The 27,353-nt window shown below is 59.1% G+C and overlaps 2 protein-coding genes across 4 annotated transcripts in view; one reads left to right on the top strand and one right to left on the bottom strand.

The window, feature by feature from the left end:
- Positions 1-27,353, top strand: part of SLC5A10 (solute carrier family 5 member 10) — a 61,464-nt gene that overhangs the window by 17,268 nt on the left and 16,843 nt on the right. Inside the window, exon 9 of the mRNA XM_033089601.1 lies at positions 3,376-3,511. Within this exon, the coding sequence (XP_032945492.1) occupies positions 3,376-3,511 (136 nt within the window). The remainder of the gene's footprint in view (positions 1-3,375; positions 3,512-27,353) is intronic.
- FAM83G (family with sequence similarity 83 member G) lies at positions 2-27,030 on the bottom strand. Of its 3 annotated transcripts, none has more exons than XM_033089596.1 (6): positions 26,934-27,030; positions 25,840-26,468; positions 12,520-12,687; positions 6,039-6,163; positions 4,041-5,283; positions 2-401 (listed from the first exon to the last, which is right to left on the bottom strand). In XM_033089596.1, exons 2-6 carry the CDS (start codon positions 26,359-26,361, stop codon positions 9-11), a joined length of 2,451 nt encoding a protein of 816 aa, XP_032945487.1. In that variant the 5' UTR covers positions 26,362-26,468; positions 26,934-27,030; the 3' UTR covers positions 2-8. The 3 variants fall into 3 exon arrangements, with proteins under 3 accessions (XP_032945487.1, XP_032945490.1, XP_032945489.1); XM_033089599.1 differs by having other exon boundaries at positions 4,257-5,283; XM_033089598.1 differs by lacking the exon at positions 26,934-27,030 and adding an exon at positions 26,622-26,700.

Below are 27,353 nucleotides of genomic sequence, written 5' to 3'. Positions count from 1 at the left end.
ACACGGTGCTAGGGATCCTTGCGGTCCCGGGGGGACTGGACCCTCCGTTTAGAATCAGATGAGGCCCACTGGCCGTCGCCCGTCTTGTCCTTCAGGTGCTTTGACTGGGACAGTTTGGAGAACGGTATTCCAAAAGGAGATAGATGTGCCTCGGTGGCCTTGCCGTCGGTCTGGGGTCTGGCGTTTTGGGCCAGCCTTGGACTTCCAGGATCTGGCAGCGTGCGGGGCACAAGGCCACCCTTGGCCTGCCAGTGATGGGGTCCCGCTTTCCTGGTAGAGCTCTGGGCGCCCTCGGCAATGGGGCAGCCCTGCGGGGGTCTTGGGGTCTTCACCAGCTGTGGGAAGCCTTCTTTACCCTTGGTCCCCGAGGGCGGGACTCCATGATGGTGGAACTGCTGGTCCTGGGAGAGAGAGAGCAGACAGTGAGATCCCGAGGAGCGTTCCCCTCCCTTCCCACAGGATTCTCACCGGGATGCTCCAGCCACCGCTCCTGGGTCTGCTCCCTGGCCCTGCCACTCACTAGCTGGTGGTCTCAGACGAGTTTGTTTTGCTACTTTGTGACTCAGTTTCCTCCTGTGGCATATGGAAATAATCCTGCCTTTGGCGGTTGCGATAAGGCAAATTCCCGCTCTTCCTCAATGCCCCCGTTTCAGCCTCCTCCATCTGGAAATGGGGCTGGACCGGGCTGTCAGAGGCAGAGCCTCAATCTGGGCCCCAAGTTCTGGTGAGTGCAGGGGGTGAGTCTTCCTCTGGAGACGGACTCTAGTCCCGTCTGAGCTGTGAATGTACCAGGAAATGTCAGACAGCCACGTCCCCTCTCTGGGCAGAAGCAGATAATGCCCCCCGTCCTGCTCGCCGTGGAAGGCCGGGGGCAGTTCCAGGTAGCACTCGGGTGGGAAAAGCCCTCGTGAGGCAGCAGAACCTCAGTGGACACAGGCCTGACGAGCGTCCTTGCCTCTGGGCCCGTGCCCCTGATGGCCCCACTGTGGGAGGGAGTGAGGCAGCCAGGCCCAGGGGCAGCCCAGCCCAGCAAGTCACTGTGGGGTGAATGGGGACAGCCTCCCATGTGTGGGGCAGGCTCCGCAGCTCCATTCACCCTGAGCGAGGCCCATGGGCAGGACTGGGCTCTGCACCCAGTGACCTCCCAACGGGGCCACGGCTGCCTCCCCAGCGAGGGGAGTGCTCAGAGGGCTCCCCTTCTCCTGAGCAGTACGTGCTCGGTGTGCATTTGACGAAAGACCCTCCCTGGGCTGTGACAGTGGGAAGTGATCCAAGTTGGGAGGCTTTAGAAAGCCTGAGAGGTTGGGCCTCAGTTTCCCCATTTGTAACATGGTGCCCTGAGATTCCCACATCGGCCGCGCCTCACACGTGGGCCTCCAGAGAACATGTGATTTCATAGCAGGTGTCTGCCCAGCTCCCCCCTGGGAAGGCTGAGGGCAAGCCTGGGTGGGCAAAGGGCTGGCTGAATGGCTGGCTGGCACGGTGTGCTGGGAGTACCTGAACTGCCCTGCTGGCCCAGCCCGTACACCTGCAGCCTGGGCACCGCTGTTTCCTCCCCACTCAGCACAGGCCTGGCCTGGCACTGGCATCTCTGGGCGGGATACCATTCAGGAGATTTTCCCATGAAGGCCAAGTGAGTCAGCACACTGGCGTGGCCTCCAGGTCAGGGCTGAATGGATAGGAGGGCCGCACACGGTCCGTGCGGAGCGGAGGCAGCACACTGTTGATCCCGAGGTGGTCCAGAGGACCACTGGCATTGGTGGCCTGCAGCCTGGCCTCGGCCGTGCGTCCCCGTCCTCCCCTCACCCGGGCGGGGGAGTGGGGCCTTGATCCAGAGCACCCACAGGCAGGGACCGCTACACTGGTTCCCGCCTGCCTGGTCCTTCTGGGCCTGCTCTGCTGTGACCCTCACTGGCAACTGGGGGCTCCGGAGGGGGCCCGACTGAGCCCCAGGCCAGGGCGCCCCTCCAAGATGCCCAGTCTGGTCAGCACGGGGGCAGCTGTGTGTGCTGGGACCACGGGTGCTTCTCCTTTTCTCCTTTAGATTTGACTGTCTCCTAGCTCGTGCATAGGTGACACCTGTGATCAGAAACCAACAAAAGCAATAAAACAGGAGGCCTGATGGGTCCTGAGCCTCACTGCACCTGTAGAACAGGGCGGCAGCACTGGTCCTGCCTGCCTCCCAGGGCTGGCCACTGAGCACAGGCTGAGGAAATAGAATGTAACGTGCAGGGTTTTAGGGAAATGCTTCTCTTCTCTCATGAAGAGCGGCCCTGGATCTTGTAATCACAGGACATCAGAGGGGAAGGTTATAGAGAACCACGGCTAACCCCCTCATTGTCCAGACAGGGAAACTGAGGCCCAAAGTGAGGCCAGGACTTGTCCCGAGTCATCAGAAGCTGCTGGAGAAGCAGGACTGAACTCAGCTTGTCCCACATACCGAGCGCTACCACCCCGGGCACCCTCTAATACATGTGTCACCAAGGGCCAAGCCTTAGAGGGAAATGCTGGGGGCTATCCATGAAGCTAGCATGTTTGGGACATAGTTACGATCACAGATAATTCCTGCTTCTGGATCGCTGGTAGAGATTTAAACTGCAGAACAGCAAAGGGAAAACATTTATATTTAAAAGTTATAGATCACACAACACTGTGAACAAACTAAAAGCCACTGAGACGTGCACTTCGTGTAGTTGAACCCTAGGTGGATTATACCTTGGTAACGCTGTTTGTAAAAAAAGTTTGTTGTTAAAGTAGCATCATAATGTCGGAGTTGGGAGGGTTCCGAGATGCCATCAGCTCCCACTCCCCCTCCCTACCCCGCCCATTCTGCAGACCTGGAAATAGAGTTCCAGGTAGGATCTGCCGAAGGCTGCCAGAGGGTCCCTCAGGCAATTCTAGCATCCCTCCACTACTGAACTGTACGCTTTCCCAAAGCCCAGGTCTGAAAGCTCCCGACCTCTGCCAGTGACAAAACACAACTGGTGCCAGTGTCTCCTCCTGGCACATGCACAGGCATGCCAGCCATCCACTCCTGTGAGGGTGCACGACATGGCAGGGTCCCCCGATATCGCCCCACCCAGGGTCTCCTGCCAATTGCCTGATACCGGGCTGGGCAGCACACTTTCCCTATTCAACAGATGGGGAGACTGAGTCCCCAGAACGAGATACCTTGGCGCCAGTTGCTTGGCCGATCGGGGTGAGCTGTGCTTCTGGGGGAACCACTGGGTGTCACGCTCAGGCCGCGGGTGTCTTGGTGGGTCTGGCACTAGTGGGGCAGTGAGTCTCCTGCCACACCCTGAGGCTCACAGGGAGCCATCCTGCCACTGGTGCCCCTGAGGAGAGGTGGGACTCACTCCCTTCTCGTGCCCCCAGGTCATCGTGCAGCGGTCACTGTCCGCGCGGGACCTGAACCACGCCAAGGCGGGCTCCATCCTGGCCGGTTACCTCAAGATGCTGCCCATGGGCCTGATTGTGATGCCAGGCATGGTCAGCCGTGCGCTGTTTCCAGGTAGGACGGGGCCCGGGGCCGGGCCGGGGCCGCCAAGGTCACCTGGAGGAGAGGCCAAGGATGCACGGCAGCCATCTCGTGGCCTGGTGGACAGGGAAGGAGAGTGGTCCCCAGGACCGCGTCAAAGTGACTGACACGGAGGTGACTTGGCAGAAGGCCCAGACAAGGACCAGTTACTGCTGTGTGGCCTTGGGGGTGTAAACGAACATCTCTGTGCCACTGCCGTTTCCTCGTCTGAAAACTAGGCGTCAGCTTCCCACAGCACCCTGTGTCTGAAACCTCTGGGTGTGTTAGTGCATTTTCAGTCAGCTCCCAGTAGCTGGCACAGGCTGCCTTTAGGGCACACTGGGGCCGACGGCTGCAGCACGGTGAGCGATCACCTGCCACATGTGTGGGCGGCCCTAGGTGCTCCTCACCCACTCCCCGCTCCCCAGTCATCAGTCTCCCCATCTGTAACAGGAGAGGAAAGAGCCCAGCAGAGGGCCGCTCTGGGCTCACAGGCCCTCAGTGCCCAGGGCCCCCGACCCACCTGTGCCTCCGTGTCCGTGGAGCGCAAGGCCTGCATCCTCCTCAGAGTGCCCGCCTTTTCTCTCTCCCGACCCTGAGCCCACGGTGAGCCACAGAGGGGTCCACCAAAGGTCCCGCGGGTCGTGTGGGGGGCACTCAGCCTTCGGCGGGGGGGCCGAGTCTGCCCATTGGCCGCCTGTTCTGAGTAGCGCCTCCGGGGGTCTGAGCGCTCCCTCACCTCGAAATATTCATCTGAGACGGAAGAGGAGGCCACGGATGGCTGCCGGGGGCCAGGGCCGAGGCCAGAGCTGCCCGAGAGGCTGTCCTGGTCACTGAGGGTCACGTAGTCGTCGTCGTCTTCCTCCTCGTCCCCATCTAGCCCGTTGGGGGTCACTGACCGCCTGCCATCAGGGTCATCCTGGGTCAGAGACCTCTGTCGCAGGGGTGGGGCATGGCCTGCCTCGGGGGTCCTGGGCACCTCGTGGTCTGCCCCATTCTGGGGCACCGCCTCTTTGGGGCTTTCTGGGGCCCAGCCAACACTACTGCCATCCTGGGCAAGCACGTCTGCCACGGGGACTGTCCGGGGCTTGGGCACGGGGGGCTGTGACTCAGGGTCCTCCTGGGGGAGGCCGTTCCTGGCAGGGACCCCGTCCTGGGGGGCGCTGGGCTCTGGGGTGGGGATGCCGTCCTGGCTAGGCTTCCAGAGCTGGGCGCCGTTCTGTGATGTGTCTCGGATCTTGATGCGGTTTATCTGGCTGGGCTGGGGGTTCCAGATGTTGGGGTCGATGATATTGATGTAGCCCAAGATGTCGCTGCCCGGCTCCGGGTCTGGCTCCACCCACGTGGGCAGGTATTCGAACATGTTGGCCCGCTCCAGGTTCAGCAGCCCCGGGTGAATGGGCAGGGCCGGCTCAGGGCCGTCCACTGGCTGCTCGGCCAGAGCCGGGCCCCGCAACCCCGGGGGCTTCCCCACCTCCTGCTTCTCAGAGGAGATCTTAGCAATCTCCTCGGCACTCTTAGCCTTGACCAGCGCATACTTGGGGTTGACGAGCTTCTTGGCCACGGTGCCCGAGGGCACCAGTGGGACCACAGAGGGCAGCACGATGGGCTCTGGCTCAGGCTCCTTCTCCATGGAGACGCCTTTGAGGCTGACGCCGTGTGACATGAGGTACAGCTCCTGGAACTGCCGGTCGAATGTCTCCACCACCTGGCCAGACAGCACTGAGATCACGTTCCGATCCGTCCTCGCAGCCGACCACGTGAAGCTGCAACACAGGGGAAGGGGTGCCTGGTGAGGCGTGCAGGGCCTGCCTTCTCCCTCAGGCCCGGTCCCCCTGCAGTGGGCGTCCGAGCGGGCCACTATGTACCGCACAGGCTGCTGTTCCTCAGATAAGGCTAAGGGACCCTGCATGGGATTGAGAAGGGCGCGGGGACAGAGGACAGGGCATAAGCCTCGGGCCAGACCTGAGTCTGGGACCTCAGGCACGTCACTGACACCAAGCCCTGTCCCACCTGTGTAAGACAGCACGGTGCCGCGTCCCTATGGGGTGACAGCATCCCTTGAGGCCACTCAGAATGCCCAGAGCAGCCCTGGACACCTGGTGTCTTTGTTACCACCAACATCCCGCATGGCTGTGGGCAGTACCCCCGCCCCCCGACTGCCCCTGCATGGCGGGGGGCTCATAGAGATGGGCCACAGTTGTCCTCATTCTGTCCTTCTCCCTGGCATTCAGGGTGGCATCCAGAGTGACCACCTCGGGGGCCTGGGAAGACATGGCATGGCTTGTCCACACCCCATCTCTAGGCTGGAACAACAGTCTCACAGACAAAAGCCCTCCTCTGCATGCTTTTGGAGAAAGGTGGGTGGCGTGCGGGCGTGCCCCAGCCCCGCTCACACCTCAGCAGTTTTGGGACCAATGAACCGGAATAACCAGGGTGTCATAAGGCAGTATTAAGGGCAGAAACCAGCTGGGAACTGGAGCCGCCTCTTCCCCCTGCCCCCAGAAAGCTGGGGAGTCACCTGTAGGAGCCACAGATGGCCCGGTCTCCATCCACAAACATGAACTTCTGGGCCAGGGTGCCCTTGAACTTGGTGGACGACCTCGTGAAGAACTCTGTTCCCCCGCTGCTCCGCACCCTGAGATTCTGTGTTGGGGGACAAGAGACAGAATTACAGGACCACAGCACTGAGCAATAGGGCAGAGTGGGTCTGGGTGAGCGTGCCAGACGCAGGAACACGAAGGCCTGCTGACAAGAGAAGCCATGTGTTGAAGACACACGAAGACTTGGAGGGAGGACAGAGCATGACAGAGCCTGCAGAGCAGCCCAGCTGGATGCTGACGACAGAATCTTACCTGCTTAAGGGCCTAACTGGGCCCTAGGGGCTGCGAGAGCCACAGGAGGATTCAGAGCAGGGAGTCGTGGAGTTGGAGGTGAATCTCAAGAGGCTGGCATCCAGAGGGAGGATGCACGAAATGAATGAGGAGCTGGAGACAGGGGACAGGGAGGAGGCCGCTGTGGGTGAGGGAGGGGGGCCTGAGCCAGGGCAGGGGCAACAGGGAGAAGGGGCTAGGCCTGAGAGAGCCGGAGCCTGCGCTGTACTTCTGTCCATGCCCCCAGGCCCCTCTGCTCGCGGGCCCAGGACAATATCCTCAGAGGTTGAGGGGTGGGCCCCCATGGATTCCCCCTTCCCCCCGTGGCTGTGGGGTGAACAAGTGTGTTATTGTTGGGCCTAGCCCAGAAGGCAGATAAGCCTCTGCTCCCAGGACCAACTCCCCCTGGGCCCCAGGCGCCTGTCTACACACAGCCAGCTCAGCAGGAAGCTGGCCACAGCCCAGGACAATTAGTGCTCGTGACTTTGTACCCAACACAAAGCACGCTCAGGGACCAGAAGTCAGAGCAAAGATCCTGGAGGCGGTACAAGTCCCTCCCTTGTCACCTGTGCCCAACCATAGCCGAGCTCTGCGGCTTATGTGGGCTCCTGGCCCAGCTCTGTGCTGGGGCCATGGGCCCCCCCTCGGCCTGGAAGAGTAGCCACTAGTCTTAATTCCCCTCACCAGTGTCTGCTCCCACCCACCTCAAACCTTGTCCTGATGAGGGGCTCCTACATCTCAGTGACTTAGCACCAAATTCGCTGTGTGACTTGAAGCAAGTCTCTGGCCCTCTCTGGGCCTTAGTTTCCCTGTCTGCATGCTGGAGCTGGCCTCGAAACTAAGGTGCATTACCCCTAGGGCTCAACGGCAGGCGGGGCCTTGTGGCAACTGCCACGCCCCCCACCCTCCCACCTCGTGTCAGCTCCAGGCTTGTTTTCCTGGGTGGGCCCCACCCCATGGGGCCTGGCCCCGATGAGGTAATGTCTCAGGAGTCAGGGCTCGGGTGAGCAGTGGAGGCTTCCACAAAGCCACATTGTCTCTGAGTCCCACGCCACCCCTGGCAGAGGGCACAGCAGGTAGGGGAAGGACCCTTAGGCTGGCCCAAATGGGGTGCCCTGGTGAATCCTTGGACCCTGTGGAACCCCCGTTTCTTCACACCTGAGAGGGGACTGTGATGAGAGGATGTCGGGAGGATGGCAGGCAGCATGTCACCTGCTCCGAAGGTGGCTTCTGCCCCTAGCGTGTATGGGGCAGGGTGGGGTGGACTGAGGGCTGGGGTAAAACCAGCATTCCGCCCCTCGCCCAAGCCTCCTGGGCTCATACACACACGACTTGACCGTGTGCTGAGTCCACTGGGGCCCAGGTCTGGGCTGGTGGGAGGCAGAGAGGACAAGTGCAGGCTTCCCTGGAGCAGGGTGGGTCTGGGGCATTCTCGAGCGCCGGATAAACACGGCTCCAGTCCTGGCACCAAATCACGCCGACTTGGCCTCTCCACACCTCAGTTTTCTCATCTGTGAAATGAGCCTCCCTATCCATATGCTTCAGGGCTGCTGTGAGGACTGAATGGAGCCACGATGCATACAGGTGGGGGCCGGAAGCTGCCTGGCGCTTAGTAGGTGCTCCATAAATGCAAAGCGACAAAGTGGGCTGTGACTGCGCGTACTAGGGAGTGATCCTTTCCGCGGGGGCGGGGACAGGTGAGGGACCAGAAATATCTGGCACGCCGTGGACTCAGGCCCAGGGAGGCCAGGACTGTCAGCGTACATGATGGCCAAGTGGGCTCAGAGGCGAGGAGTGACTTGCTCATAGTCCCCCAGTGGGTGAGGTCCAGCCCCTGTGACCGAGGACAGCCTTCAGCTGTACTATGGAGGCTCTTTTGGGGCCTGCTGGCATCTCCTGGGCCCAAGGAGGCGTGGGGAGGCCCAGAGACGCATGCTGACCAGGCCAGGCCGGTGACAGCAAGCGCAGGCCATTATGCAGAGCACATGGGGGGGGCCTGGCAGCCCATGTGAAGGACCTGTTTCACTCTGTCATGGGGAGGGGAGCCAATGCCCACGCTGGCCTCCACACCAAGCTGTTGTGAAGCTTCGTGAACACACCGTTGTGAACCACTTTTGGGGACAGCGGACGGGGTAGAGCTGAGCCAGGCCAGCCCCAAGACCTTGACGGAGGGACTCCTGGCTCTTCCCCTAGGCTGGCCTTGGCAATGCTGCCATCCTCTGCTGTGGGGCTCTCCTGTGCTCTGCAGGAAGTTCAATGACATCCCTGGCCTCTAACCACCAGATGCCAGTTGGGACCCTTAAAAATGTCTCTGGACACCGCCAAATGTCCAGACACCGCCAGGCAAACTTCCCTGGTTGAGAAGCACTGCTCCACGGCGCGATCCATTCCAGACTCAGGCCAGGGTCAGAGACGCAAGGAGGGGAGGGGAGGGGAGGAAGCCCCGGCACCAGAAGGGGCTGCTGGGACGGAGCTGCAGGCCAAGTCCTCCCATCCCCACCGAGTGCCTTCCCATGGCTACCCTGGCTGGGATTCCTTTGTTCATCAGAAATGGGTCCGGCCTTTGCCCAAGTGGCTGCTGGTTTTTCCAGTTTGGCTGCACAAAGCTGATTACCTTTTCAGATCAGCCAAGCATCCCACAGCTTCCATCCTGACCTAAGCTATGAGCCTCAGGCCCAGCCTGGCTTCCACTGGCTCTGGGGCATCCCCTTGGCACCCAGTCTCACCCCCAAATGTGGCCTGGTCACACAGCCTGGCCCTGGGGGGGGAAGAGCCTCTTGGGTGAGAGAGGTGGGTCTTCTTCTTCAAGCCTGTCCCCCACCTGTAACATGAGGCCATCATTCCCACCCTCTCCGCCCGGTGGGCCGTCAGGAGCCAGCTGAGCCGGCAGACCAGGGTGCTCAAGGGCAGGTGGGAGCCTCACACCTGGGGCGGTGCTGGTGTGTGTGCTTCTTCCTCAGCTGGAAACCAGGAGAGGGGCTGGCCCAAGCAGCAGGGCAGCTGTGTCCAGAATGTGTTGGTGTGAGCACAAAGCTTGGGAGGATGGGGAGCTGCTGCCTGGAGCGGGGGGGCATGAAGGTGGGTCCCAGCCAGACCACGGCTCAAAGGGAAAGGGAAGCCCCCTGGCACTCAGAGCAGAGCTGGGGTCTCATGGGAGGAGCCATACCTGTCCCCCGCCAAAGACGGGATGGGAAGGGAGTGTCCTGCCCCCACATGGCCTCCTTTACTTGTCACAGCAGCCCTGTCAAATAAATGATATTCCCATTTTTCAGACAGGAAGACTGAGGCCCAGAAAGATTCAGTGTCTGTGTCCAAAGTTACAGTGCAGGTGGCACAGCTGGAGATCAGGCCTGGTTCCTAGCACTGCACCCAGACTGGCACCCGACACTGCCATAGTCACCATGTGCAACCTGTACCCTGAGCCCGTGGGATAAGAAGGCAGGTCGTAGCAGAGCTGGGCAGGGGCGGCAGAGGGCAAGCCCAGGATTACTGGCAAAGGAAGTGCTCCTGAGACAGGTTCGGGCCTAGCCGGCTCTCGGGCAGGGAAGTGGGCCGTGTGGGCAGGCCCTCGACAAGGTGACACTTGGCCAGGGCTGGGCCCACAGGAGCCCCTGGCCACCTGCCCAGGCTGTATGTAGAGGGGACGGGCTCAGGTGAGAATGAGGAGACCAGCATCACACATTCTTTCCCACGAAGGAGCCTGGCTCTTAGGCACATCACCCTGCAGACCCTGCCACCTTCCCCAGTGCAGGGAGGTGGGTAGTGGAGCAGGCTGGGCCAGGGACCCCCAGTGCAAGCTGCCTGTGCCCTCAGCTATAGCTTAATTTTCAAGCTGAAGGCAGGGGGCGGGGGGAGGAAGCCTCACACCCACTCTCCGGCCCTAGCCCAGGGCCTGGGGATTATAATTTCTCGTTATTGGCAGCAGCTGTGTAACTCCCCTTAGCTCATGGAGCACTTTTACAACCACTGTCTCCTCTAATTTCATCCTCAAACAACTCTATGAGGCATCATTATGGGCATGAGGCACTGGAGGCTAGAGAGGCAGGGCCACGCGCCCAAGTCCCCTGGCAGCCCCGTGGTGGGTGCCGCCTCAGCCAGGGACACTGGGCACCAAGGGTCTGTGCCCTCCTTGTCCATGCTGATTGGCTTTTAGGTTCAGCCCCTGCTTGGTGGAATGGCTCTGGGCCCGTCACAGCCTCGGCCGGGCCTCAGTTTCCCCATCTGCCCTGTGGGAGCCTAGTCTCGAAGGCCTCAAGGCCCCTTCTGGCTCAGGCATGCCAGGCTCCCACAAAGCTGTGGGGCTGCAGCGGGTCCCAAGGCCCCCAACTGCAGCGGGGAGCAGAGGGCAGGGTAGGTGGGTGGGAGGCGCAGGGCCAACCTCACCGGGAGGGATCGCACGGTTTCTGGGCTGCGTTCCCAGCCCAATTCCGCCTGCCTCTGACTTCTGGGAGCTCCAAACACTCCAAGGAGGCTTGCGTTTGGGGTTTCCCTACTGAGAAGAGGCCTGGGCAGCAACCCGAGGTTCAGGTCCCCACTCAGCAGACGTACGTCCTCCTGCCTGAGCACCCACACACTGGGAATGCCAGGGGCCCGAAGGAGGTGACACGTGTAAAGCCCCCACTGGGCGTGTGGCAGGGCACACGGGAGTGGGCTTACAGGGCCTCTTCCCAAACCTGGGGAAGGGGCTGGACAGAGAGCCCTGAGCTTCTCTGATCTGCTGCCCACAGCCCGAGGCCTCTCAGCCATCTTTTAAAAGATGCCTTTGCCACGCTCTGGACCTCTCTGGTATGAGCTGTCCGCCCCGGGAGTCGATCCTCAGTGCTAATTACACAGTGGGCAGTGCGGCGGGCAGCGTGGGGCTTGGGGGTCAGGCCACCAAGGAGACCACATTAAAATGTCCCAACAGCCAGAGACTCGCTGCCTGGAGAGCTCACAACCACTTGAAAGGGCTCAGTTGAGATGGGGGTCACTCTTGACAAATGCTGATAAATTACAGGCGCGGGAGCCCAGCCACTTGTTAACCAGCCTGGCATCTCCCTTTCTCTTGGGATTTTGCTCAGATCACAGGCCTAAAGCCCAAGGAATTCTGACCTCTCATGGGCTGTGCTCAGCCAGAGGGCTTTGGTGCTGGCTCCTACTCCCCTTCTCTTTAACTTTCCAGCCATGAGTGACACCTGGGCAAGTGCCTCTATTTCCTCATCTGTAAAATGGGAACAATTGGGTTGTCTCAAGGAGTAAATAAGTTAACCATGTAAACTGCCTCGGACAGGCCTGTCACATGTCCAATGTTGTAAAAGTATTAGATGTCATTATGCATACTGATCTGTACTCTCTGGGGAATTGCTGCACACAGGAAGTGCTAAGCAATGGCAGGGTGCAAGGAGGGTTACCTCTACCCCCAAGCAAGGTATGAAACACCAGGGTGTCTGTGCAGAAGAGGCCAGCCACACTGGCCCACATGCCATCTCTCAGACCAATGAGATCCTGGAGCCCAGAGAGGGGAGGTGATGTGCTCAAGGACACACAGCAAAGCAGTGTGCTGAGAACCCAGGCCCATCATGATCCCCTCCCCTCTGTTCCATGGTGTCCCCGCTAGAAGGCTCTTTCTACTCTGCTTTCATTCCTCAAATCCATTTGAACTCTGCAGCCATCACCGAAGCCTTCCCTGGGAGCTTCCTCTGTCAGAGCCAGATACTAAAACCTGTGGGTGGATGCTTCAAGACAGATTTTGGCTTAAACCCAAGAAAGAACTTCCTTTCTTGCATTTGGGAGTCAAAGTTCTCCAGATAAGATGTAAGCTGCTGGAGTCAGGGTAGTGAGCACACTACCACTGGAGGTGTGCAAGCAAAGACAGGTAACCCGTGCGGGATGTGACGTAGCACCTTGTGTAGGCTAACACCTAGACGGCAGGCCCTTAATCAATGTTTATGTTATCTCTGACTGTTGGAGGCAGTTACTGTCCTGTCCCTCAGGTCATTTAAGCAGAGTCCAGGTGACCACCTGGCAGGAGGCCCCAGGATTATTGAACTCTGCGTGCCCGGCACAGGGCTCCATCCTTAGCAGGCAGGTGCTGACATGTTTGTGGACCTTAGAGAGGACGAGTTGGTCATTCATGACCAGCTGGCTCACCTTCAGGTGTCCCGGGTGCATGCGGGCCCGCTCACACATGTGCAGGAAGTACTTGACGTTACTCTCGTCCACAATGATATACACGGCCACCTTCCTCTTGAAGCCGGCGTCTAGCAGGTCCTTGAAGATGTCCACGTCGGTGAACATGTCCATGACCACGGCTATCACCTGGGAGCAAAGAGAGGCCGGGGCCATCAGCAGCGCGGCAGTGGGGCCAGGTGCCTCGCAGGACACCCAGCCCTCCCACACCCCCCACCCCCCTGGGTGCCACTCCAGCCCTGCTCCCTGCAGCCTCAGGACTGGCGGCCTCTCTGGCTCCGAAGTTCTAGGCTCAGTATTCCACATGCAGGACAGGAGATTCTCACTCTGGCCGCAGGGAGCGGAGGGGAAGCACATACAACATGCCTGCTGTTTCCCTAACACAAGAAAACCCAGGCCAGTAACCCGGCAGGTGAGGAGTGTAGAGGGAAGACTGAGAAAGCTGCACGAGGAGTCTGGGAGGAGCTGGCTCTCAAAGGCTTGGCAGTCAGGAAGGGTCTACGTCCTGAGTGTCTCCTTCCCTGCAAGTGTCAGGGTCAGCTCAAGGGTCCTGTTTTAGTTTGCTCCTGGTTTGCATTCCTGAGCCAGGGCAGGTCACCGCCCTCCGTGTGCTACCTCAGGGTGCTGAGATGAACCAGATGTGTCAACAGCCAGGGGGCAGGGCAGTAGCTGGCGCGGTCACTTGCTAGGGTCATTGTGTGGACTTCGATAGCCTCCCTCACTGACCAAACCAGCACATGTGCTCTTCCTGTCACCTGAAGACCTCTGCCCACAACGGCTGACCTCCACCCAACAGGATCTGGCTCAGGGCAGGGCCCCAGAGGTCAAGGTGCACTACCCCACCCCCAGCCTTCCTTAGGCCAATGTGGGCAGTGCCACAGCTGACCTGAGGAGGGAAGAGGCGCAGAGAAAGGACAAGGCAGCGTGGACAAGCCCATCGGTCTTGGGAGAGGTCAGCAGGCGCTTGGGCCTTCGTGGGGCCCACCAGGCGCTGGCCTTCAGTCTCTCTCATCCCTGCCCTCTAGGCAGCAAAGGAGAACACATCAGACCAGGGCCCAACACTGAGGCTCAGACAGATGTCCAGCCCCTCCCCCACTCCAAGGCCGGCAACACCGCTCCCTCCGGGGTCTGAGAACTTCCTGGAGGAGCCTTACTCAGAGAGGCGGGGAACGTGCTCTGGGCCACCCAGCGAACGGGTGACACTCAGGCTAGAACCTACCCAGGCCCTCAGGGAGCTGAGCTCACCCCCACCCCGGCATGAGGGTGGCCTGGCGGGCTCCTGTCCCTGGGATCCGTACACACAGGGTAATGGGGGGCAGCCCGGTGCCTGCCGGCCATGAGTCTGCACATTCCAGTGAGCTCACCGGGCTGGCGGCCCCTGCAGCCATCCAAGCTCCTCTGGGGCCTCAGGCCCCTGCCCTGCCAGTGACATGACCTTTGTGTGACCCTGAGCAAGACACCTTGCTTCTCTCAATATGAGAAAGGGCCCAGCTTTCTCAGTGGCACAACGGGTGCAGTGAAGCTGTGGGACCCAGACCAGGCTCCCTGACGGTTGAGGCCTGGGGTTCTCTCCATCTCTGGGAGACATCCGCTCTCTGTCTTTGAGTTTGCAGGGCTGTTCCAGGTGCGGCAGAGGGAGCTGGTACAGCCCATGCAGGCACTGGGACCAGCAAGCGGATGCAGATATCAGCATCAGATAAGGAAGTACTTTCTGACCCAATGTCAGGCAGGGGTCTGGAGAGGGAGTGAACTCCCCATCCCAGGAGATGTTTAAGGAAAGGCCAGATGACTTAGCAATGTCATCTGAGAGGACAGATGACACACAATGTCAGAGCTGAGTGGATTCATATGGCCTCAGACTTCACCAGTCGAGGATGACGAGACCCTGGGGTGGGTGGGGTGGCAGCAGGGACTTCCTCGCCTGGGACCCCACAGCCCCAAAGCCACTCCAGCCCTAGAATCCCCTTGGATAAGCGGCTCCTGCAGGCTAACAGCCTCACATGCCACCCTGGGAAGGGTGCAGGCAACACGCTTCTCCCTGGGGCAGCCACCACCCCTCATCGTTTCGCTCCCCTGCCAGATTGCTCAGGCCTGGTTCCAGGCTCTGCCTCCTGTGGCAGATGGGAACTTGCCCTGGGCCTGGGGGATGTGCCCCAGCAAGACCCGTTCCACATGCACCCTTCCCCATGTCACCCTCAGGTAGGCAGAATGCCTGATCCAGGGACCATCTGCTGTCGGGCGGGATCTGTTGGGTGTTGGGGCCTGCTCCCCATGGGGGATCCCTCATGGGGTCCGGGGCTGACCACTGGCTCTCTCCCGGCATTGACGTGTTGGGGCTGGTCAAATGAGGACTTGTAACAGGTAGCAGCTAAAGCTAGGGAAGGGAAGGGGATGCGTGGCACCCCAGGGAGGCCCTCCACAGCTTATTCACAGTTATAGCCCCAAAGGCTTCCTAGAGGCCCCTTGAGTCCTGCAAACCCTTCCCCATTTTGTACATGGGAAAGCTGTGGCCAGAAACTCAAGAACCCCGGGTCCCATACCCCCACCTGGAGCACCTTCTGCCCAAGATAGTACACGCCAGCTCCGGGCCTTGTACTGCATGAGGGTTTGTAACAACCCCAACAACCTCTATCTGTTCAGTCTTCACTGAACAGGTGGCAGTTATTCCCATTTTACAGGTGAGGAAACTGAGGCACCGAGGGGTTCACTCCCTTGCAGCCCAGCTCACCTGTGACACTGAGCTCATCAAGGGCAGAGCCTCCGCCTGGACCCAGCACGAGGCCTGGCCTGCGGAGGGCCTCGGGGAGCTGTTGTCAGCCGAGAATGGGACCCAATGGCTTGGCCTACAGGACTGAGGGCAGCGGGTCCTGAACCCTCGATTTGCCACCTCCCAATGGGGGTGTCAGCCTGGCTCACTCCTGTGGTCTGTGCAGCTCACACATTCATGGCTTGAGTGCAAAGCTGCCGGCCCCGCCTAGAGGAAAACACCAGCCACTTCCTGCGGTCCCAGCCCACATGTACCCCACAGGGGGCTTAGGCGAGGCCAAGCCCAAGGCCGGGGAAAAGACAGAGGGGAGGCTGGACTCTGGAGAGTGTCCCTGCCCTGATGTGTGTTAGGAGACCACACGGGGCACGAGGCAGGTGGCATGGGTCCCAGCTCTGAAGCTCTGTCCTTGTGACCACAGGAACTGGCTGTGTCCATATGAGCACTGGACCAGCTCCTGGTTCCTATGGGGTGGGGACGGCAGGCATGTGGCTGTCTCGTACTCTAGGCCTGGCATTGCCAGGGAGCTGATGAGGCAGCACCGGCCCCACAGCCCAGAGCCTGGAGAGATGGCACAGGCCAGTTCCAAGGGAAGGAGGGAGCCCGGTGCTCCCCATATCTTACTGACAGGAAAGCTCCCTCTCAAAGATGCAGCCACAGGACCGGAGTGACCAAACACCATGACAACCGTCCTGGTTCCCAGCCCCAAAGAGCAGCAGGGTGGGGTCTGGATGATGCCTGGGGGTGTGTGGGAGGATGGCCATGCCAGGGCTGGAGTGGAGGGGGACACCGGCAGGGACTAGCATTGGCACTGGGCTTAAGTACACCTCGTCGTACCCACGTTTCTCGGGTGTGCTACAGGCGCAAGCTCCCAAAGCGTGCCCCTCCAGGAGCTCCCACGCCTCCCTTTCCCTTGCTGTACTCTTCCCCATCCGACAGCTCTGCCTCCTGCCTCCCACTGGGTCCCCATGCCCCGCTTCTCTCCACGTGGCTAGCACTGCTCTCAGGCCTCCCTTAATCCTCCCACCAATCTCCTGATGGTTTCAGACTCCCTGCAATATCCTTGGGATGGGTGAATATCCACCCCCTCATGAGAGATGCAGAAACTGTGGCCCAGAGAGGGGAGGGGACCGAGCCAGTAGCCTGGTGGACAGGGGTATCTGGCCCAGGCCCCTGATGCCTCGCCACCAGCACCTCCATCTCCCAGGTTACTGGGGTGGGGGTGTTCAAGCGAGGGGGGCCGTATCTGAGCCACAGTGGAGCAGCAACACCTTACCTGTGGCCACCACCCCCAACAGACACGGACTGAGGCCTGTAAACCTGCTGCTGCTGCTGGTGGCATGGGCCAGGGACACTGCGGTGAGTATTCTCCCATCCTCCCTGGGCCCAGCAGCAGTCTGAGTCCCTGGGCAAGGACAGAGTGGGACCGGAGTTGGAGCTCTGGGCTCCATGCCACAGACTGGCTTTGGGTGAGCTGTGTCCCTTTCTGGGTCTCAGTTTCCCTCACCTGTAAAATGGGCAAAATGCTGATGTGACTCCCAAGGTTGTCCCTGCTGAAGGATCCCCAACATCCTGTGCCTTGCCCGGGTGGCATTGTGGGTTCTAAACTGTCCTGTGGGAAGTTGTGTGACCTCGGGCAAGTGCCTTAGTTCCCTCATGGGGTAACAGCAGTGGCCACTCCATAGGGCTATTGGAGGGTAAAGGGAATTAATGCAGGTCCACAGCCAGTGCAGGACCTAAGAGTCCATGCTCAGCAGACAGCAGCTGCCACTTTCCTGCCACATCCTCATCATACCAACCTAAGAACTGTTCCACCAGACCCGCAGCACCCACCGGGTGGACAGGCTGGGAATTATCACCTGCCCATCTTCTGCTTCCCTCTGTGCCAGCTGCAAGGTGGTGGAAGGCAATACCTCACCTCGCAGGAATGATGCAGACTGTCCTAAGGGTTGGGACAGTGGCCATCAAGACCTTGGATTCAACTTCCTCTTCCTGCCATGACAGAATAACAGAACCTGCACTTACCCTCCTGCCTTAGCAATTAAAAACCCAGGCAAAATCTATGAAATCATGGCCAACAGGCAGCACAGCAAGCACGTGATCCCTGAGAGAAGGGAAACAAGCGAGGCAAGCTGTAGGGTTGCCCCAACCCCCTCCAGGCTGTGGCACCGGGAGCAGGCCCTGGTGGAGGCCGGCAGTCTCCCGAGTTGAGGAGACCGGGCTTGCTCAGAATTTGCAGGGCAGAGTACTGGAGGAGACAGGGCCGCACCGAGCAAGCACCAGAGACCTGCAGAGGGCTCCCCCTTGAGCCTTCAGTAGGTGACCGAGCAGCACGTGCATGGGAGGAAACCAGAGAGGGGGAGAAACCTGCCAGAAAGGAGAGGCTAGAACAACCCCCAGCGCTCACACGGGACCAGAGATTGCTTATATCTCCACAGCCAGGGTGCAGACCCCGCTAACACTCAGGGTCTGCAGGAGAGTCCTCAGAGGTTATTGCCTAAGTAGGAAGTCCTAAACAGGAGTCACTATGCTTTTTCTGTAAAGGCCAGGTAGTAAATATTTCAGGCTTCGTAGGTCCTATGGTTTCTGACACAACTACTTAGCTCTGCTGTTATAGCAGAACACAGCCGTAGACAGCACATAAACAAATGTGTATGTCTGTGTTCCATTATTTACAAAAGCAGGCAGTAAGCGAGACGTGGTCCATAGTCTGCCAACTCCTACCCTGGATTAAATCTGCTCTGCTCCCACCTAATACAATTTAACAGCAAGCCTTTAAAGTGTTAAATTGTTTTCAAGCAACTTTACTGTATCCCAGAACAAGACTCAAAAATAGTTAAAGGAAAAAAATCAAACTCCAGCACCGCACAACATAAAATTGTCTGCCATCCAATAAAAAATCACCAGCTACACAAACAGAAAAAAAAATGACCCACATGAGAGAAAAAAAAAATCTATCAAAACTAACCCAGAATGGATATAGATGTTACAACTGGCAGATAAAAACATGAAAACAGTTATAACTGTGTTTTATACATTCAAAAAGTTAAAGACATGGAAGATATTTTTAAAATAACACCATATTGAACCTCAAGAGGTGAAACAATTCAGTATTTAAGATGAAAAATACATAGGATGGGATTAATCGCAGATTAGACGCTATGAGAAAAGATTCGTGACCTTGAAGATAATCAATAGAAATGATCCAAAATGACACACAGAGAGAAAGAAAAAACAGGACCAGAGCATCAGTGAGCTGTAGGTCAACTTTGAAGATCTAACATACGTGTAATTGGAGTCCTTGAAGGTGCTGAAGTGGGGCGGGAGACAGAAAAACATTGAAAAAAGAATGGCCAAAATATTTCCACATTTGATGACAACTATACATCCACAAGTTCAGGAAGTTCAATGAATTCTGAGCAGAAGAGACATAAAGAAAACGACATCAACGCACATCCTAATCACGTTACTTAAAACCAAAGATAAAGAGAAAATCTTACAAGCAGCCAGAGGGGAAAAGAGCATTACCTACGGAGGAACAAAGGTAAGCAGGTTTCTCCTCAGAATCGAGGCAAGCCAGAGGACACAGAGCAGACATCTTTAAGGTAGTAAGTGGAAAACTGTTAACCTAGATTCTATACCCAGTGAAAACAGCGACAATTCACCAAAACTGAAATCAAGACTACAAATGCTGACGAATTTGTCTCCAGCAGAATTGTGCTGCAGTTATTGCCACCTCCTGTACAGGCGGAGTGGCGGAGACCCCAGGGAGCTGCAGCTGTCTCCGTGGTGGAGGCACAGCCCCCACCCACCTCACTGGGGATCGGAAACAGGCACAGAAAGTGCTGCTCTCCTGTCCTCAAGCCCTCCTCCAGCTGGAGGGCTGGGGCAGACCTGGCTGCAGCCTGAGTGCCTGCTCCCCTTGTTCTCGACATGGCTCCTCCTGCAGTGCTGGCTGGATTAATGAGATGCCATCTGAAAGGCCTGGAAGGTTCTCCAGGCATTGAGGAATGCGTCCTGGGAGCCCCTGGCCCTACTGTGGGCAGTGTCCCCCCGCCGACTCCCGGTGCTCCAAACCAGTTTGCCCATCCTCTGGCTCTGAAGGTCCGTCACTAAGTGTAGTCCTGCCTCCCTGGTAGACAGGGAGGGAGTCTGATGACAGTAACAAAGCCTGACCCAAGCCAAGGCCAGCTTGCTGACACCTGTACGGGTGTCCCTTTTCCGGGAGCCAAAGAGGGGCAATGATGACCACTCAGATTTTCCAGAGCGAGAGTCACTGCCAGCTGGTGTCATCCTGTTCCCAGGCTCCTCTCCTGGGGGCAGGGGGGGTCCTACCCATCTTCTAGCTGTGACTCCCCTCTCCACCTGCCAGGGCCACTCTGGGTCCTGAAGCAAACCCCTGGCCATCAGCACTGCTCAGAGGGTGAATGCCCAGGGCTTCCTGGTTCTGCCACTTCCCCACTTGAAGCCTCAGCTTCTCTTTGGGGAACATTGGGAGTTGGATTGAATGATCTGAGGTCTGTCCCCTCCCATATTCATCAGCTCTGGCACGTTCCCCACCCTCCACAATATTAAGCCAGAAGCCTCTTTAAAGCCAGTTAAAGAAAGCTCAGGCCTCCTGACACCAAATGGCTGCAGCGGGATGGGGTCAGAAGTGGACCCTGGTCCCGCCCTGCGCCGGCTGCCTAGGAGGCTCGGCCCGCGCAGCACTGCGTCCCTGCCCTGAGTCTCCAGCCTTCCCCAGATAGACATCAGTCTCCTCAGCATGGTCAGGAATGCTGCAGACACAGCAGCTGGCAGAGCATGGGGAAAGGCCCCCAGGTGACCAGGGCTGTGCCCTGCGGATGACACAAGAGGACAAGCTGCTCTCTTTACCCGTCAGCCTCAAGGGGCCTTAGAGTCCTCCCAGCTACCAGGCCTGCAGGTGCAGGATCCAGCCAGCCAGACCACCCCACAGCTGTCAACAAATGGCACAAACTGAGGATTTGCAAATTGGAAAATCTCAGAAAAATAAAATCAAAAGCCTCTACAACCTGAGCTCCTCCAGGGCCCAAGAGCGACAGACACCATGGTGTCACTGAGCATCTCAATCCCCCAGGAAGACCGGCCTGGAAAAGACTCGCCCACGATCACACAGGCGAGCCAGGGACGGGCTGAGCGCCGGCCCCTCCAGACCACCGATGCCACATCCTCTCTACTGCGTCCCACCAGGCCCCTGCTTCACCCCCTCCAGGACGGGGGGCTCACCACTCCTCAAAGAGGACTTGTCTCAGGGAGAGGCTGGCAAGAGAGCGGTGAAGGAAGAGAACTGGCGTTTCCTGAGGGCCAGCTACATGCCAGACACCACACCAAGCGCCAGGTAACAGCAGATTTGGGGCTCAGGCCTAGGTGTGCATAATTGCAAAGCCTGTCTTCCCACTGCCACACATGGCATTGCACCTGGGGATCATGCGGACCCCACGAAGGAGGCTGGTGCAGCCCACCCAGGCCAGGGCCTGCCAGGACGTAGGGTGTGGTCCTGCTGCATCAGTGTCTTGTGGGCACTCACGACTGTTACTGCCTCAAGACAAGTGTCCAATCCCCATTTTACAGATGAAGAAACTGAAGCCCAAGGTCACGCAGCAAGGAGGTGGCTGAGCTGGGCACGCCTCTGAGCCGGGGGCCTCTGAGAGGACCACACCCCCTCTGCTGGCCCCGGGGAGGACCCTTGGCTTCAGGATGAGCCTGTCACACCAGGGAGACTGGGGCTCTGGGGAGCCCGGTGCAGGCTGGCATTGCCAGAGAGCCTGGTGTGACCTTCGGCAGGCCCTGGCCTGCTCTGGCCTCGGTATCCTCATCGGTGACATAAGTGTGACAATAGGCCCCACCTCACAGTGACAGGGGAGGGCACTGCCTGCAGGTCTGAGGCTGTCTGCCTGAGTGCTCCTGGAGCCAGGCGTGTACCCAGCCCAGAGGAGCTGGCCCCCCTTCCTGGCAAAGGTGCTCCTGGCTCTCCCCAAACGCTCGGTTAAGATGCAAATGCCGATGGGTAGGAAGGCTTTGCAGAAGACGGGAGCCAATAGCTGGGATTATGTTATCAGATGGTTCCCTATCTGGCAGGTGAGGGCTCTGGGCCCTGTGCTGGCAACTGCCAGAGCAGGCAGGAGGCAGCTGCCCAGACCCACTGTGTGCCCATGGGAACAGCTGACTGGGCCACGCTGGGGCCTCTCGAGGCACTGAAGCTGTCCTGGTGCTGCCCAGCTCAGGGACAGTGACAGCCTTCCCTCCTGGTCCGCTGGGACCTGCAGTGGCCTCAGCCCCGTCCCCTGCTGTCACCAATCCTGTGGTCAGGCTGCTGTGCCCTCCTGGAGAGCCCAGTGTTTGGGAGCCTGATGGGGACAAGGAGCCTCGTGAAAAGGCTTTTACTGCTCTGAGTCAAGCAGGGGCCTGGCAGCGAGTCTCCATTGCTCATGAGGGGCCGGGCTCAGAAAGAACAGCCACGACGCTGCTTTTCCCGGGAAAAGGGGGCTCAGAGCCTGCATACCTGGGTTCTGGGCCCAGCTCCTCCAGTTATCAGCTCTGTAACCTTGGGCCAGTTACTTGCCCTCTCTGAGCCCTATCAGGCCTAGTGTCCTTATCTGGACAGTGGAGACAACACCTACTTTAGTCCAGTGTAGGTAAAGTGCCCACTCAGCACTTGGCGTACAGCTGGTGTTTAATAAATGCCTCATTAAGTTGCTTTTGTTCTCCTGGAGCTGAGCCATGAGCCAGGACTTCAGTGTATGGAGAAGGTGGGGACCTGACAGAAAAGATGTGGGCTTAATCAGGCATCTTGATGTCTGGTTCCTGTTGCTTCCTGCTGTGTGGCCCTAGGCAAGAAAGTTAACTTCTCTGGGTCTCTGTTCCCAAGCCCTGGCCTGGCCGGCATGAGATCTGGGTCCTAGTCCAGCCTTCATCGCTCGTTTTCCCTCAGTTTCCTCATCGGTACGTGACTCGTCCCTGCCCTTGGGCCTCCCGCCCCCAAGCTGTCAGGCTGGTGAAGGGACTGTACTAGGGGCCGGGTCTCGCCCTCCCCCGCCTCCTCCCCACCCAGCCCAGCCTCACCCCTGTCTCTCAGAGGCTGCAGCTGAGTGGGGCCGGGGCTCATCCCTTCTAGGCGTGATGCTACAGGCCCGGCCTCTGGTATGCAGCTGGAACCCCACAGCAGGTTTTTTCCCCAGATAAATCACTGGCTCCTGGGGGCTGCGGGCGGGGCAGGCAACTCGGTAAGTTGGAGCCCACTGGAACTGGAAGCTATCTCTGAGAGCACAGACCACCTGCTCAGGGCCCCACAGCCAGTGGAGTCCTCTGAGACCCAGGACCACCCATCTCCTGTCCTAGAGGCATCTAGAATCACAGGGCAGCAAGGTGTCAGAGCTGAAGGGACCCTAACAGTCTTCAGTGCCTATACCCATTTTATAGATGGGATGCCTGGGGCTCAGAGAGGAGCTTGGGCTTGTGCCAGGTCACACAGTGGTGGAGGCAGAGCTGGGACCTGACCCCAGCACTCTTGGCTCCTTATACTGTGGCCCTTTAGTTCCATTCTAGTCTTTTGGGAAAGAGGGGACCTGGTGGTAGCCCTGACAGGAACACAGACTCCCAGGTGGCTGAGGCAGGGGAGGCTGTGTGTGCTGTCACTTCCCTGCCCCAGCATCTGCCTGTGCTGATGACAACAGGCCAGGCTGAGGAGGTGGTAGGCTGGGCCACCCTGACTCGGCGACAGGAGCCCTGGTGGGAAGGGTTCCAGGGTTCGGGCTGGGCAAATGGACACTGGGATCTCCTCTCTAGAGCTGGGAAGGGCGCGTCTCCCCTGCATTGCTACCAGGGGTGAGAGGAGGATGTGGGGGCCAGGGGAAAAGAGGTGATTCATGGGGAGAGAGAAGGCAAGGAGAGCTCCCGGGTAGGCGGACCAGGCAAAAGGCTCCGTCAGCATTTGTCAGCATCCGTCAGCGTCACGGCCCAGCCCCTGCGAGCCTGGGAAGCAGCCAGAGCAGGGGAGATGGAAGGATTGCAGGAGCTTGGATGACCGGCCCCTCCCTGCCCGCCACGGCCAGGCAGGATGGGCAGGGGACCACACAGGTCTGGTCCCCACCCCTCCACCCAAGAACTAGCTAAAGTGACCTTGGTAGGGACTAACCAGTCAGGCCTCAGTTTCTACATCAGAGAAACGGGGCAGATAACGCTACCTGAGATTATAAAGTACCTCGCACCCAATAAACAGTGGTCAATGTTATTGTAGATGGTCCACGAGCACACCTCGGATCCCAGGATGGATGTGACGGAGGCAGGTGGGCTGGAAAGCAGGAGCTTAGTGTACCACGGTGCGTGGGGTGTGACGAAAGCCCTGTCTCCTCTGTGTCTCAGTGTCCCCATCTGCAGGATGAGGTGCGTGACCCCTGTTGGCTCCGAGAGCCCTCCTGTTGGGGCCGCGAGGCTCCCTGCTCTCTGAGAGGGCAGTTGGTCTCAGCAATGAGCCCCTCTTCTTAGAGGGATGAAAGCAGGGGGCAGTGCGTACCTGTTCGGGGCCCTGCAGAAAAGCACCCACTGTGCTACCAAACAGATCAGGGTTCAAACCTGAGATGGACTTCTTCCTGGCTATGTCACCTTAGGCAGGTGACGCTGATACCCTTATGGGGCTTTTGTGGGGAACAAATGAAGTCATGGGGGGTCCATGAGACTACATGGATCTCAGCCCCAGCCATAGAGATATGGGGAGGCTGCCCTGAGTGCGCAGTCTGGCCCCGGACACCCCCATCTGGCCCCATCAGTGGGCCAGGCCGTTTGTCCTTCTGTCTGGGGGAGATTAGTCTCGGGCTGTTCCCATGTCACGCTGGGATCTGATGTCTGCCTCCTTCCTACTCCTGGTGGGGAGGACAGGAGCAGATGAAGGGGAACCCTGGCTCAGCAGGTCAAGTTTCCTTGGTCTTAGTTTCCCCCCTTTCACAAAGGGGTGGAGGCTGGGTAATAGGATCCCAACAGGCCCTCCCATGGGACTGGGTTCCAGGATCTCAAGTCAGGCACCCACGTCAGCAGCACCTTCCTACCCCACAGCACTGTAAGGAGGGTTATTTGGCCTGAAGTCCGTGACGGCCCCGTCCTCCTCCCCCTTCTCCTCCTCTTCCTCTAACTCTTCCGCACTCCCTCACCCAATTCCGTCTTCACAGCAGCCAAACACACAGCTTTTATCCTCAGCACCTCCATGTTACCAACCAGAAACCTGAAGCCCCAAAGCTTCCTGGGACAGGCCAGGCTCCTTGACACAGGCTCTCTGACTCGGCTGGCCCCCTCAGGGGACAGAGACTCAACATCTCTGGAAACCTAAGCTGTGGCCACCTCCTCAGCTCCTGACCCACTTCTGGTTTCTTTGCCCAAGAGCTCCCCCAGGCCCTGTCTGTCAGCCAGGATGGTCCCCAAAACCAGCATTCACGTCTTGTGCGATTTGCTGCCCTGCTCTGGGCCTGGAACAATGAAGGAGTGAGATTCCACTAGAATCTAACCCAAGGCCAGGGCAGAGATTGCTAATCACTCACTGCTCTCTACTGAGCCCAGACCGGGCCTCTGAATCCTTCTCAACAAAGTTGGCTACGCAGGCTTTATCAGTTACGGCAGGACGCGCTGGGAAACCATGAAAGGGCACTTCCTCTAAGCAGGAAGAAGCACCCACTCAAGGTCATGGCTGTCTCTACAAGTAGTGAGCTCCTCTTAGAATATGTGTCAGTGTGTCAGCCGAGAACGTCTACCCACATTGGGGACACTACACAGCTTGGCTGGGGTTGGGAAGGGGAGGTCCCAACAGACAATGCTTGAGGTCCCTTATAATGGTGAAATTCAACCCAGGTGGACAACCCTTGGCTGAACTCACTCGGCTTCCATCCTTGAAGAACAAGCCATCCCCAACCCCATCCCAACCTGAAAAAGTTCTGCCATTGCAAAGCTCATGAAGAGGCTCAGAAAGGGTGAGCAACTGGCTCTCAGTTGCCCAGCACACCCAGGCAACAGGCACATTTGAAGTCAGGCCTCCAGGCCAGCATCAGATGGACTCAGGTGAATTCTCAATCTCCAGGTCTACTCCCCGAGCCAACAAAAGCAACACCAGCGAGCTCATGGTGTGTGTGAGAGCCTGCACTTGTCGGGGGTGAATCACAGCCATCCCCAGGGACAGTGAGAGAAAGCCCCGCAGTTCCTTCCTGCCCCACCCCATTGCAGAGCCTTCTCCTGGGTAATCTCTCACCAGGCCTGGGGGACTCAGGAACACCCCCCAACAATGCACAAAGTCCCTTTGAGATGAGGCAGCCCACTGTTACCTGCCAGAGGACCCGGGCACCCTATCCCTTTGCAAAGAATGAGGACCCTCACGACGGCCGGAAGGCAGCCAGGAGACCCACAGGGGACTGCGGTGGCCTTTCCACGTTGGGCTCCGAGTGTACACGCACTGAGGTGGGGTGATGCCGGGGCGGGCCAGCTTCCTCTCCAGGGACACCCACCAACAGCCGGCTTACCTTCTGGGCCTGGCTGATCATCTTGCGCACCACCTCTTTGATGTGGGCCTGCCCGTCGATTGGGGGCTGCATGTAGACACTGGCCCGGGTCACACCACGGTAGGCAATGGTGTCGGGCCAGCCCAGGTCCAGCTGTGGGATGGAGCGGTCTGACTTCTGGGGCCAGTACTCCAGCGAGGGTGGCGGCTCGGCCTCTGTGGGGGCTCCACCTGCCCCACTGGCCTCCTCACCGTTCCTGACTCCATTGTCCTCGGGGCCCTGGGAGCAGCTTGTGTCCCGAGGGTCCTGGGAGCCCGGGTCATACACCTCAATGGTCTCCAGGATGCGCTGGAGCTCCAGCTCCGAGAGGAAGTCGCGGATGTTCTCCCTCTTCAGCACCTCGTAGAAGGCCTCGGGGCCCTGGGCCACCAGCGCCTCCAGCGCCAGGCGCTGCTCCTCGCTGTAGAAGAACTCAGGCTTGGACTCACTGGAGCGCCAGTTGACATGACTGTTGTCCAAACACTGCACCTGGGAGAAGGCCATGATGCCACCTGCCCAGTGCTTCTGCAGAGGTGGGCAGGAGAGGAAACAGTCACCACACGCTCCGGGGCCTCAGGGCTGCCGCTGGCTGTTCTTCTGCCCGTAGGAGCCTGAAGAAGAGACAAGGTGAATCCAGGCGTCAGGTCAGAGTGCAGGTGGGACAGGGGAGGGGCGAGACAGGGCAGGGGAGAAAGAGATGGGCGGGACACACCCCAGGGCCCAGCGTCCCAGTGTCCTGTATCTGTAGGGGACAGGGGACCCACATCCCAGCAGATTTCTGCAGCTGCTTGAAGTCCTAGGCAACTTCTGGGCGGTGAAGAGGTCTGGCAGGGAACTTCCCAGAAGTTTCCAGCAGTGGGAGGCAGGAAACAGATCCGACGGCCTCTGGCCCGGCTCAGTGTCGTCCCAGGGCTTCCGGGAACGAGGAGGGAGGGGGCGGGGAGGGGGTCTTAAAAAATCCCTGGGCACCAGGGTCGGCAACCCGAGGGGCCGCCGGAGGAGGGTAAGGGAAGCGCGGCAGGTGGGCACTGGCGCCCCAGGGAACCGGGATTGAGTGCGGGCCGGGACTCGCTTACCGGGCGATCGCGGGCGCGGCGCAGAGCAGGCGAACAAGCCGCGCGGGCGGAGCGCTGAATACAGGCAGCGGCAGACCGGTGACTAAGTGCCACCCCGCCCACCCCGCCGCCGCCTCCACCGCCACCTGCGGTCACGTGCGGCCCCGGGGGCGGGGCCGGAAACTGATTCACACCGCCGACGGACACAGACGTCCGGCGGGTGTGCGCCCGGCTCCTCTTCTATGCCCCGGTTCCGCGTGGAGCAATTCTGACAAGCTCAGGGACCAAAGCCCAAGAGTTGATGGAACATTGCTGCCCAGAGAGGGACAGTGTTCTTCCTGAAGACACACAGCGAGTCAACAGCCTTGGCACTCCCCTACCCCCAGGGCCTGGGGTAACCTGGTCAAACACTCACTACCTGTGCTTCTCTCACTACCACGT

Source organism: Rhinolophus ferrumequinum, chromosome 21 (genome assembly GCF_004115265.2).
Source record: "Rhinolophus ferrumequinum isolate MPI-CBG mRhiFer1 chromosome 21, mRhiFer1_v1.p, whole genome shotgun sequence".
In the NCBI taxonomy this organism is placed as follows: domain Eukaryota; kingdom Metazoa; phylum Chordata; class Mammalia; order Chiroptera; family Rhinolophidae; genus Rhinolophus; species Rhinolophus ferrumequinum.
Note: the sequence above shows the minus strand (reverse complement) of the source record. Positions and strands in the feature narration are given on the sequence as shown.